Source organism: Callospermophilus lateralis, chromosome 5, assembly GCF_048772815.1.
Source record: "Callospermophilus lateralis isolate mCalLat2 chromosome 5, mCalLat2.hap1, whole genome shotgun sequence".
Taxonomy (NCBI): domain Eukaryota; kingdom Metazoa; phylum Chordata; class Mammalia; order Rodentia; family Sciuridae; genus Callospermophilus; species Callospermophilus lateralis.
Window position 1 is genome coordinate 40,229,033 of NC_135309.1, and position 12,061 is coordinate 40,241,093.

General features: G+C 47.2%; 1 protein-coding gene across 2 annotated transcripts; it reads right to left on the minus strand.

Moving 5' to 3' along the window:
* Window positions 1–844: 844 nt before the first annotated feature.
* Ltc4s (leukotriene C4 synthase) lies at window positions 845–3,794 on the minus strand. 2 transcript variants are annotated; one of them, XM_076855821.2, is made up of 5 exons: window positions 3,681–3,794; window positions 1,653–1,752; window positions 1,478–1,548; window positions 1,318–1,399; window positions 845–1,099 (listed from the first exon to the last, which is right to left on the minus strand). In XM_076855821.2, the coding sequence occupies exons 1-5, from the start codon at window positions 3,736–3,738 to the stop codon at window positions 955–957; spliced, it is 456 nt and encodes a 151-aa protein (XP_076711936.1). In that variant the 5' UTR covers window positions 3,739–3,794; the 3' UTR covers window positions 845–954. The 2 variants fall into 2 exon arrangements, with proteins under 2 accessions (XP_076711936.1, XP_076711935.1); XM_076855820.2 differs by having other exon boundaries at window positions 1,318–1,548.
* Between the last annotated feature and the right edge of the window lie 8,267 nt (window positions 3,795–12,061).

Consider the following 12,061-nt stretch of genomic DNA (forward strand, 5'->3'; position numbering starts at 1 on the left):
AGGTAGGGTCCTGGCAGTCTTGTCAGTAACTCATTGAGTTCAGGTCCAAGCACCCAAAGCTGCCCCCATCCTAAGAGTAATCCCTTCCTCAAGTATACCCCTTCCCCATATCACTGTAGGCTGGCGTCCCCCTGCCCCTGCTGCCTGTGCTGCCAGCCTTTCCTTGGTGCCTCAAGTTAAGGTATTCTCCATCCTCTTTATTCCATCTCCTTCATGGTTCTCTGTCCTTGTCCTTGTCTCCTGCTCATCTGGCTTCCCTAGTCTCAGACTAGGGTCTTCTTCCCTAAAACAAATGAGCCACCTCCAGCCAACCTCAGGGCACACATTTTTGACCCTGCTTATAAAACCTTTGTGCTCTGCTACCTAGGCTAAAAGCCACTTTTAGAAATGATTTTTCCCATAGGCCTTCCTGGTGTCTGGCCCCCCAAGGCACCCTGATGTTTTCTTGAGAAAACCTATTCTTGACTACACTTAGTTTCATGCCCATTACTCTACTGCTCTTGACACGGGGGACATAGTACTGATCAAAAAAAGGGATCTCTGCTCTCATTTGGGGAGAGACTGACCAGTTCTGGTTGTGAAGGCAGTGTGTGGGAAGATAAGAAATTAGGTAGCCAAGGTCAGTGGAAGGGAAAGAAGACTTGAGGGTCACGGGTGAAAAGAACACTAAATGCGGGCGGGGGGGGGGGTAACGACTTAGAGGGAAGGGGAAGCCCTTTCCTCTGTGGCCCCATCCATACCTCCGAGCCCCAACACTACTGCCACCCCCAAAGGCTGAATCCCTGCAGGCTTTACAGCCTCTGATGCTCCCCCCCCTCCACGACTCAGAAAATGCAGTTGGGGGGACCAGTCACGGAATCTTTAATTAGGCACTGGGATGCAGGGGTGGGCAACCATCCTTTGTTCCTGGACTCTCTGGCTCTTCCCAACTTTGCCAACCCGCTGTCCTTCCTCTCAAGTCATCATAGGCAGCAGCTTCTGGAACCGTCTGAGAAGCGCAGCTTGCAGGGTGGCCGGGAGGAAGTGGAAGAGTAGTCCCAGGGCAGCCAGCGCCACAAGCAGCCAGAGCGCGTGCGCGCTCGCGTACAGGGGGGCCAACCTGCAGGCCAAACTCAGCGGGGGCAGGCGGAGGCAGGAGGAGGCCCGGCCTCTCTCCAGCTCACGCACCAGACCTGTCCACCCTCTCCACTCAGGGTTAAGGCACCGCCTGGCGAGCCGATGGCCAGCTATCTGCCAAGGGCCCGGGCCTTCAGAACCCTGCCCCTGAGCGATCTTTCCCCAGAACGGCTTTCCTGGGAGTCCCGCCCGGGTTCTCACCTGAGTTGCGCCGAGCGCGCGTAGCCCTGGAAGTAGCGGAGGCGCGCGAACAGGTAGACCAAACCACACAGAGCTGCCGCGCCTGCCAGAGTGACAGGTGAGCTCGCTGGCGCTGGGACCCCAGGGGACCCACTGCAGCGCCCAACTCCTGCCCCCCGACCTTCGTGGAAAAAGATGCCAGCGACCCAGAGCATTGCGAGGAACAGCGGGAAGTACTCGCTGCAGTTAACCCTGTGGAGGAGGCGGGGTAGATGAGGCCGCCGGTCTGGTTGGTCCTCTGACCCTAATCCGCCTCACTCTCGCTACTCTCTCCGCGTCCTCCCGCCGCTCCTCACTGGGCTCGGTAGACGCGCTCGAACTCAGGCGGACCGGTGGTAAGCGGCGGGGACACGCGGAAAGCCCTGCGCGCCCAGATCACCTGCAGAGAGAAGTAGGCTGGGAGCAGAGGGGAGGCCAGAGTCAGGTCTGGACGCCCCGCAGACTTGTGAGGAGGCCTCTCTTGTCTCACCCTGCACTTTCCCTTCTTCACGCAGAACGATTCCCCTCTAACTCCATTCCACGGGAATCTCCTATCAGACCCGTCTGCCGGCTGTATCAAGGATCCTTAATGGGGAGGGCAGGGCTGAAGCTGTGGGCAGGGAAAGGCCCTGTCCTTTCTGCCTCGTGAGTGATACAATCTGTTGGTGGGAGAGACCACATGAGACTTTGCTCCTGAACAATTTGACTTGCAAAACTTAGGCAAATGCCCAACTTCTACTCTTTAGGCATGGACTTCAGCTTTCTAGTCTCTGGACAGGACGTGCCACCGGTGGGCGGGGGTAGGGGGTGGGAGTGATGAGATGTGGGAGAGGAGGCTGAGGTAGAATTAATCTCTATTTTTCCAAATGCAAGGAAGCACACCCTAGTGGCTAAGAGACCCTGTTCACTCAAATCACCCAGAAAGGGCCCCCTGATGCTGCTTAAAGCTTGGGTCACTCAAGCCTGTGTCCTAAGGCCTCCAAACTGTGGCATAGGCTGCACTCTATTTTTCTGTTCAAACATTATGGACTCAACCCTGAATCTTACAGATGCCTTCTTTCCTGCTCCCAAGTAATTGCAGCCGGGACTTTCCCAGCCTAACTCCAGGATGCCCAGGAAAGGTGCAGAAGGTGAGCTGGCCATAAGGGGCCCTTCTTTTGCAGTGTGGCCCTTCTTTTGCAGTGTGCAGAGGTCTAGGCCAGGTCCTGACTTCACACACAGGCCTGTCTCCCGGTGAGTTCCATGGCCCTAGTACCTTTGGTGCCAGGCCCTTTGTAGACATATCCCATTCCAAGTGTACTGTGGGTGCTAAGGGGTGACCATGCCAGCACAATGTAGATTATGGAGCTAAACCTGTGGTTACATGAGAAGAAATTGGGGACCCATCTTGTTTGTGATGCTAGAGGTCAAGTTGACCTGCCTGTTTAGTCCTTTCGGGACCTCACCACAGACTGTGCCATATCTTAGCCCTCATATTTCTGGGGCAATGGTATCCTCAAACAGCAGAGATATCTGGCCCAGGAATGTGTCTAGGGCCAGTCTGAGAAAAGCATCAAAGTCGGGCACCTTTCGGGGGACTAGGGAGCAGGTTTCAATCCTGTCCAGGTCTGCATGGTCCCAGTGTGGAAGGTGCCTTTGAAGGAAGGGCAAGGGAATGGGCACTTCTTGGGATTCCCAGAGAGGGACACTAGAAAGGGCAGAGATCAGTTGCTCTAAGTCCGTGGCCTGCCATCCTGGTAGCCTCTGTACACAAGGGCCATCCTACCTTGGGCCATGGAGGGAATTCTTCTCCCAAGAATGAAGGATGCAGTCATGAGTGGTCCCACCATTCATCTAGATGCTCTCCCACCCCCAAGTCCTACAGCTCCACACAGTTGGATACCACACCAGGATCCTTTGGGAGTCCTGCCCTCTTCCAGGCTTCTTATGCTGGCTAAGAGGCCACCAACCCCCATCCCCAAGCCAGCACCTAGCATGCCTACTTCAGTTGTCCCTCAGCAGTCTTTTTCCTTCTTGCTGCTTGTCCCCCTTATTCATCCATCCCTCTCAGTGTTGGTAACTGCCCAGAGTTTCACAGCTTGTCACGCAGACACCCCCCACAGCTTTCCCTTCACTACCTTATGAAAATCCCAGTGAACCTCTCAACCAGAACTCAGGCCCTAGGGCATGCAAGTCTCCAGTGACTCTGAAAAAGTGTGAGCCTTGGCAATAGGAGCCTAGGCTGGAGGTAACCCTCTGCCCTTCACCTAGGTCTGGGACCCCTACCCCTTTCCCAGGGTCTGGAAGATAGAAGACAGATTGCATGGGTCTAAGGCCTACCCACTTCCAGATAGGAGCCATCCTACCTTGCTGCAGGACTCCCAAGAGGGTAACACTGGCCAGAAGAGCCACCTCGTCTTTCATGGTGCCAGTCGTGGAAGGGCTAGCTGCAGAGTTCTTATCAGCCCATCTGCTGCTCAGAGGCGGGCCCCAGAGAGGAAGAGCAGCTCAGCACCCACTCCACCCCTTCTCAGTGGAGGGGGGTGCATAGCGGGGGAGTAACCACAAAGGCAGGGAGCCTAGGCTAGCTGGAAGGGCGGAAGCCAGAACTGGGGACAGTCTGGCCACTTCCCTAGTTCTTCTTGCCCCTTCCATGACTGGTTCTGTGCTGACGGAGCCCAAGCTGTCCACTCAGGCCTGCTTCAGCGCTGGGTTATGTCCAGTTGTTTTGTTCCCCGACAGTTTTTCCCTTGCTCTGCACCCTTAGCTGGTCCCAGATGGCCCTTCAGACTTCCCCTTCTTCCCAAGTCCTAGACTCCAGGCTCCCAGGCTCCCAGCCCTGATTCCTCCACCCACCCATACCCACACTTACCTATTTCTCCACCTCTAACCAGGGCTGTTCAGTAGTGTACAACCTTAAACAACAATGACTGTAACCTCCCCAGCTTCCTCTGGCCTCATAATGAAGTCCAAGGGCCCCCAGTCACACTAGGCCTACCCATGTTCTTGCTCCTTTCAGGTAATACCATGCCTGCCTTCCTGGTAGCCTCTGTGCACAAGGGTCATCCTACCTTGGGCCATGGAGGGAATTCTTCTCCCAAGGCCTCCTGGCTGGCAGGGTGGGTCTTCTTACTTGGGAGTCTCTGACCCCAAGCAGTCATCTGGCTTTTTCTGCCCAGCATTCCAGTTAGCTCAGGATAACATTTCTCACTTTTCTGAGGCCCCAGTCCTCCCCACACTTCAGTCCTGTGATCTGGACAGAACTGACTCTTGCCCCTCCCAGGCCTTGGGATGGACAAGTGAGCCAAAACTGTGAGCCAGCCAGGCACAGTGGTGTGTATCTGTGATCCCAGAGGCTCGGAAGGCTGAGACAGGAGAATCACAAGTTCAAAGCCAGTCTCAGCAACTTAGCAAGACCCTATCTCAAAATAAAATACAGAAAGGGCTGCGGATGGGCTCAGATGTTAAGCGCCCCTGGGTTCAGCTCCTGGTACCAAAACACAAAACTGTGTGAGCCAAGGCTGACTCAAGATGGTGAGATGTGATTCTGGAAAATTCATTAGCAATTTGGGCAAAGAAGTTTAGAGTTGGGAGAGAGACTGCCAAGGGCACCAGAGGACTCCGGCTTATGGGAGTCCCTGGGGCCCACCTTGCCGGCATGCTCTCCCAGGCCTTTTCAGGGCTGTGTTGTTGTTGTTTTGTGATACTTGGGACTGAACCTTGAGGTACTTACTCTACTACTGAGCTACATCTCCAGCTCTTTTGATTTTTTATTTTGATACAGGGTCCTGCTAAATTGCCAAGGCTGCCCTTGAACTTGCGTTCCTACTGCCTCAACCACAGAATAGAGTAGCTGGGATCACAGGCGTGTTCCCTTATACCCAGCCATTCTTTTCAGTTTTGTGAAATGTCACTTCTCTTTTTGACTAAAGCTGTTTCAAGGTGGGCTTGGTCAGTGATAACAGATTCCATATTGATACAGATGCAAAGGCGTGCCCGCTCGGTGACGTGCCATAATGCCAGAGACTGAGGGTTGAGAGTACAAAGGTAGGGACCATTGGAAGCCACATGCAAGCCTGGCTGTGCTGTGGAAAAGGAGGGGACAGATTAACTGCCACTTCGCCAGGTCTTGAGCCACCAGGATGCTCTCCCACATGCACACACTGGCTGGTCACACCAGGAGAGTCTCAGTATGTCTGGGTCATGTGGCCTTGGAAGCTCCACGCTTAGCACACAGCTAGCCTCCTTTCTTGTTGTCCCCAAGCCCTGGTTCCAGCCTGGGGACTTTGTGCCTGCTGGGCTCCCCCAGAACCCCCTTCTGTGTCTCCTCACCTGCCCAATAGCCACTGCCCTTTGCTCATCATCATCCCCAAGACAACAGATGATCCCCAACTGGGGGCCCTGCAAGTTCTTCAAGGTGGGGGGTGGGTCCTCATGCTTGTCCCCTGACTTAGACCAAGGTCTGACAGGAGCAGTTATGCCGAGTGCTGGAAGATGATTGATAGAAGCCAGGAGACTGAGTGCCAGAGAGCAATGCCAGCCACATCTTTGGGCCTTCTCTGCCACTCAGCTCACTTCCTCCCTGAACCTGTTATAAGGAGCCCCTTCAGAAAGCACTCTAAGTCCAAATTCAAATCAAAGAGAACTTTATTTACCTGGCCAGGGACTGTCACCCACCTGTAGAGACTGAAGCTCTGTAGGAGAACAGCCATTTCCTGGCCTGTGTCTTGGGAATTTAAGGATGAAAACCACAGCTCAGGGGCTTTCCTTAGTTCCTGAGTTCAAGCAGGTGATTAGTGGGAGCGAGAATCTACTTCAGAGTCTTGGATCACCAAGACCACCATATCCTGGGTTGAGTACATTTTGTAGGGTACAAAGTACAGAATACCATATATTATAAGAAAACAGCTTTCATTTCAGTTTCTCAGAAACGGTTCTTGTAACAGTTTTTTTTTTTTTTTTTTTTAATAGAAGGCAGCAAAATGGAGTCTTAGGCCTGCCTATGACAGTTTTTGCTTTATAATTGTCTTATCTCACTTATCAAAATCTTATATCTATACTCTATATTTTTTACTAATCTATAACCTACAGCTTACACTCTTACTGACTGATTGTATTTATCAGTTCACACCACAACAAACCTTCCCTGACTGCAGCCCCTATGGCTCTGGTCTCCCCTCTAGACTACCAAGGCCTGTATTAGGGAGGGCAGGGTATGTGTTGCTAGGCAGGCACCGGCATAGGATCTGGCAGCTGTGCCCCCATGTGTTCCTGTGAACTGTGTGGTTGCCCACATGCCTGTTAGTAAACTGCTACACGTCTCTGGAGTCTCTCGGTGCATTGAATCAGAGCTTACCCATAGGCCTGTCCACATGTCTGGGTCTTTAGTTCAGACCCTCTCTCCACCAGGCTTTCATTTCCTCAGAGGCCTGGATGTGCTCCCATCCAGGAACATCCCCTCTGCTCTAATAACAGGAAACTATGGCCTGACATCAGCAGATTCTGAGGAAGTCCCTGGACAGATGTCCAGGCAGGGCCCAGGGTCTCAGTCTGCTTTGTGCTCACCTCCTTCACTGAGTTTGCCCAGATTCTCAGGACCCTGTCTAGGGTTGGCCATGCTCAGGCTGACAGGAAGAGCCTGTCCAAGGTCCACCAGGCACTGGCCACCTACCCTCGGCCCTCCTGTCAAGCCCTGGAGACACCAGGGCTGTGAACAGGAAGGGAAAGCTCCTCCCTGAGCTCCTGCAGAACCTGCCCTGTGTGACCTCAGCCCCCACATGGCCAGGAAGAACCTTCTGGATGCGGAGCTCTTGAAGGGCCTCTGGGACATAGAAAGGCCCTGCTGGTTTTCAACCATGAGGTTGAAAAGGAATCAGAATGCAGATACAATAGACCAGCAGCAGCAGTACACAACATAGACCCTCAGCTGTAAAGTACAAATAAATAAATATGTAAATACATAAACCATGTTATACTTACAAAAAGTTGCAAAATAATACCCTCTTCACTCAGCCTCCTCTAGTAGTAAGTATATAGGCTGGGGCTGGGGCTCAGTGGTCGAGCACTTGCCTCAAACGTGTCAGGCACTGGGTTTGATCCTCAGCACCACATAAAAATAAATAAATAAATAAAGTTATTAAGTCCATCTACAACTAAAAAAATATTTTAAAAAGATATATAGTATAAGCATCATTTAATTATGTAAACCAAGAGATTTCACGTTGATATCTTCCGTTGAGAGCCATGCCTGACATTTGCCAGAGGGAATGTTTGAAAGGTGTCGCCAGCGAACCATGAGATGATGATTTGAGTTAAGCTATATATAATTGCTATGATGCTGGATTGATTGTATTGTATATTTGAGGCGCCCGCTGCTTTGGAGTTCTCCTGGGGATTCCTGGAGGGTTCGTGTTGGTTGGGGAAGGTTCGGGGAGGGATTTCTGATTGGTGTGGTGTGTGCCTAGAGGAACTGCGTGGGTGGCGGTAGAGAGAAGTTCCCGGGGAGCGTGTGTGGAGTGTGCTGGTGGAGTTCGGAAATAAAGTTTGTTTCTGCTTGAGTGGCTAGTGATTTGTGCCCAGCCAGACTGTAGCAATCTTTAAGCCATTTTACAGATTTTATTTAAATTTCAGTAACTGTCCCATTGAAAGAGTACAGAGACTTTGAGAAACACAAAAGACCACAGGTTCTATTTACATGAAATGTCCAGAAAAGGCAACTCCGTAAAGTCACAAAACAGGCCCGTGGTTGCCTACAGCTGAGAGCATGAGGGACCTTATCGGAATGATGAAAATGTTCTAAAACCAGCTTGTGGAAGTGTTTGAACAAGTTGGTAAATTTAATAAAAATTACTGAATTGTATGCTTAAAAATAGATGAATTTTGTGGTATATAAATGATACCTCAATAAAGATGTGTTTAAATGTTTGTAAATAAGGGCTGGTATACGGCTTAGTTGGTAGAATGCTTGCCTCACATGCCAAAGCCCTGGGTTCAATCCCCAGCTCCACCAATTAAAAAAAAAAAAATTACAAATAATGTTTGTATACCTTTTACCTATTTTCTTCAAATGTTGACTTTTTTTTTTTTTTCTTTCAGTGCTGGGGATTAAACCCAGAGCCTCTTTCATGCTAGAAAAGTTTTCTACCACTGAGCTATACCCCTAAGCCCTCCACCGTCTTATAGAAACAATAAAATTATCAAAGCCCGTAAATTAACATTGATATAAGACTATTAACTAATCTACAGACTATTAACTTTTCATTACTATAACAAAATACCTGAGGCAGGACATTTTGTAGATAAATGAAGTTTATTTAGCTCACAGTTTTGGAGGCTAGACATTCAAATGGCATGATGCAGGTTTTGCTGAGGGTCCTTCTTGGCTGTATAACATCACAGCATGAGTATGGTATGTCTCTGTGTGTGTCTGGTCTCGCTTTCTTTCCTTATTAAATTAACCGGGATTAAATCATGAGGACTGCACTCTAATGAACTAATCTAACATATTCACTCCCCCAGTGCCTCACCTCTACACACTATAATCCAATTAATTTCTACCCTCTTAATACCATTAACATGAGATTTGGGAAATTCAGCTCCTGCAAGAGTTGGGTAGGGAGGACAAACATCATTCAACCATAACATAAGGAGGGTGACTCATAGTGGAGTAGGGAGGGAGAGCATGGGAGGATTAGATTGATTCTAGATAGGGAAGTGGGGTGGGAGGCAAAAGGAGGGGGCAGGGGATTAGCAAGGATGGTGGAATGTGAAGGACATCATTATACAAAGTACATGTATGAAGACTTGAATTGGGTGTCAACATACCTTATATACAAACAGAAATATGATAAATTGTGGTATGTATGTGTATTAAGAATTATAATGCAGGGGCTGGGGCTGTAGCTCAGTGGTAGAGTGCTTGCCTGGCATGTGTGAGGCAAGCACCACATTTAAATAAAATAATAAAGGTCCATTGACAACTAAAGAAAATTTTTTTAAAAAAAAATTTAAAAAAAAAGAATCATAATGCAAAAAAAGTACATGTATAAAGGCATAAATTGGCGTGAACATACTTTACATACAGATATGAAAAATTGTGCTCTATATGCGTAATAAGAATTGTAATGCATTCCACTGTTGTCATGTATTTTTTTAAAAAATAAAATCAATTAAAAAAAACATAGCATAGACCTTATTCAAATTTCAATAGTTGTTCCATAATGTTCCTCATCTGGTCCAGCATTCTCCTTTGCATTTAGCTATCTTGTGTCCTTAATTTACTCCAATTGGGACCATTACCCAGCTTCTCAGTCTCTTTATCTTTTGTGATTTTGATACTGTCTTTAATCTATTAAGATTATGTATTCATTCATTGATGTATAGATAGATATAGATATATGTGTGTGTATAGGCACAGGGGATTGAACTCAGGGGTGCTAAAACACTGAGTCACATCTCCACCCCTTTTTTTGTGCCTCACTGAGTTGCTTAGGGCCTCACTAAATTACTGAGGCTGGCCTTGAACTTTGATCCTCCTGCCTCAGCCTTCTGAGTTGCTGGGATTACAGGTGCAACACCATATTCAGCTGTGGTTTTTTTGTTTGTTTTTTTGTTTTTAAAGGTTAACCCAACTTCCATTCTTGGTATAATTACCACTTGGTCGTGGTGTATAATCCTTTTTAGATGTTGCCAGATTCTGTTTGTTAGTGGTTGGGAGCTGAGCGCCCCCTAGCTTTGAGTAATGGAAACGTGGAGACTAGCTTCACTTTGCAGAGAGACAGGTGGATCCTCATCTCTGCAGCGGAGTTACCCAATGGGAGTGGGCATTACCAAATGGGTGTGGGCTGCTTTCTTGTTTCTTTGTAATACTACCCCCTGGCCTTTTTTGGACGGAATGTTCTATGGAACAGCTCCCCTCAATAAATAGGATGGTTTCAGGCATGCTCTTTCTTTCTTTGTCTGCTTCTCTTGGTTCCCTTGTGGGAGCTGGGGCTGAGGAGCCATCACTGAACCTCCCCCAAAAAAGTACTTTCTGTATCATCTGTGTGATTGTTCAGCACCAGCCCAATTCATCTGGAGTGACCCTGACTAATTTAGTCTTGAGTTGTGGCAATTAGCCTTTATTGAAGTTTACTAACATTTTTTTTTTCTTAAAATCTTTTTTTTTTTTTTTGAGACAGGGTCTCTCTAAGTTGCCCCAGGCCTCACTAAATTGCTGAGGCTGAACTCGGAATCCTCCTGTCTCAGCTTCCCAAGTGGCTGGAATTACAGGCATGGGCCACGATGCAGAGCTTAATTAATTTTTTATTAGTTCTTTTTAGTTGTACATAACAATAGGATTCATTTTGACATAATTATAAAAGCATGAAATAGATTTGTTCTAATTCAGTCCCCAAGAATCCCCTTTCCCCTCCTTTCTTCCATCCACCTGTTCCCTTCTCTCTGCTCTACTGACCTTTCTGCTATCTTAAAATATTTTAAACTTTGTCTCAACCTGTGATCCCGGCAACTCTGGAGGCTGAGATAGTAGGGTGGCAATTTTGAGGTCAGCTTCAACAATTTAGCAATACACTGTCTCAAAAAAAAAAAAAAAAAATGGAGATATAGCTCTCAGTGGTAAAACACTCAGTTCAATCCCTAGTACTTAAAGGAAAAAAAAAGAAACTTTGTCACCATCATTAAAATAAAATCAATATTATTTGTTACAAATATAAAGCAGCACAATTAAATTCTGGCTAGATATTCTTACTTGCTCTGGACTTAAAACCTGTAATTTCAATGTTGGTTTTAAAAGCACAGAATAGAAGGGAAAATTTGTGCTTTGATAAAGAATGATGATTGTGGCCTCGGCAGTGGCACACTCCTGTAATCCCAGCAGCTCAGGAGGCTGAGGCATGAGGATCACCAGTTCAAAGCCAGCCTTAGCAATGGTGAGGTGCTAAGCAACTCAGTGAGACCCTGTCTCTAAATAAAATACAATATAGGGCTGGGGATAAAAAAAAAAGAATTATGATTGTGATTTATTGAGGCATCTCAAATATATAAATATAAACATTCATGAATTTGTAATGATACTTAAAAACCTAACTGACCACCTTTGAAAGTTCCTAAAGGACTCATTCTTCCAAAAATGGACAAATAGGGCTGGGGATGTGGCTCAGTGGTAGAGTGCTTGCCTGGCATGTGTGAGGCCCTGAGTTCAATCCTCAACACATACATACATACATAAATAAATAAATAAAAGATCCACTAAAATTAAAAATATTTTTAAAAAATGGACAAATAAAGGGAGAGAAGTAAGCATTTATCACACTTTGCTTTTTCTAACTGTATATCAGGGCTGGGGATATAGCTCAGCCGGTAGAGTGTTTGCCTGGCATCCACAGGGCACTAGGTTCAATCCCCAGCACTGCCAAAAAAAAATCCTAACTATATATCAGAGTAAATAATTGATGAGGGGAAATATTTTCTTTTTAGATGAAATCTGTATATTTCATATATATAAATCTAATATATATTTTATATATTAAAATAATATATATTTTATGTATATATATATATATATATATATATATATATATATATATATATATGAATTTAAAAACCATCATTTGAGAGTGGACTCCAGGACCCCAAAATGGCTCCAGTTATGCCAGTGATGTAGAAAGAACTCAGATGTCCAACTAGAAAACCACCAACATAGAGTCTGATATAGGATTTTACCCCTAAAGGCGTTGTTGGAGTGTTT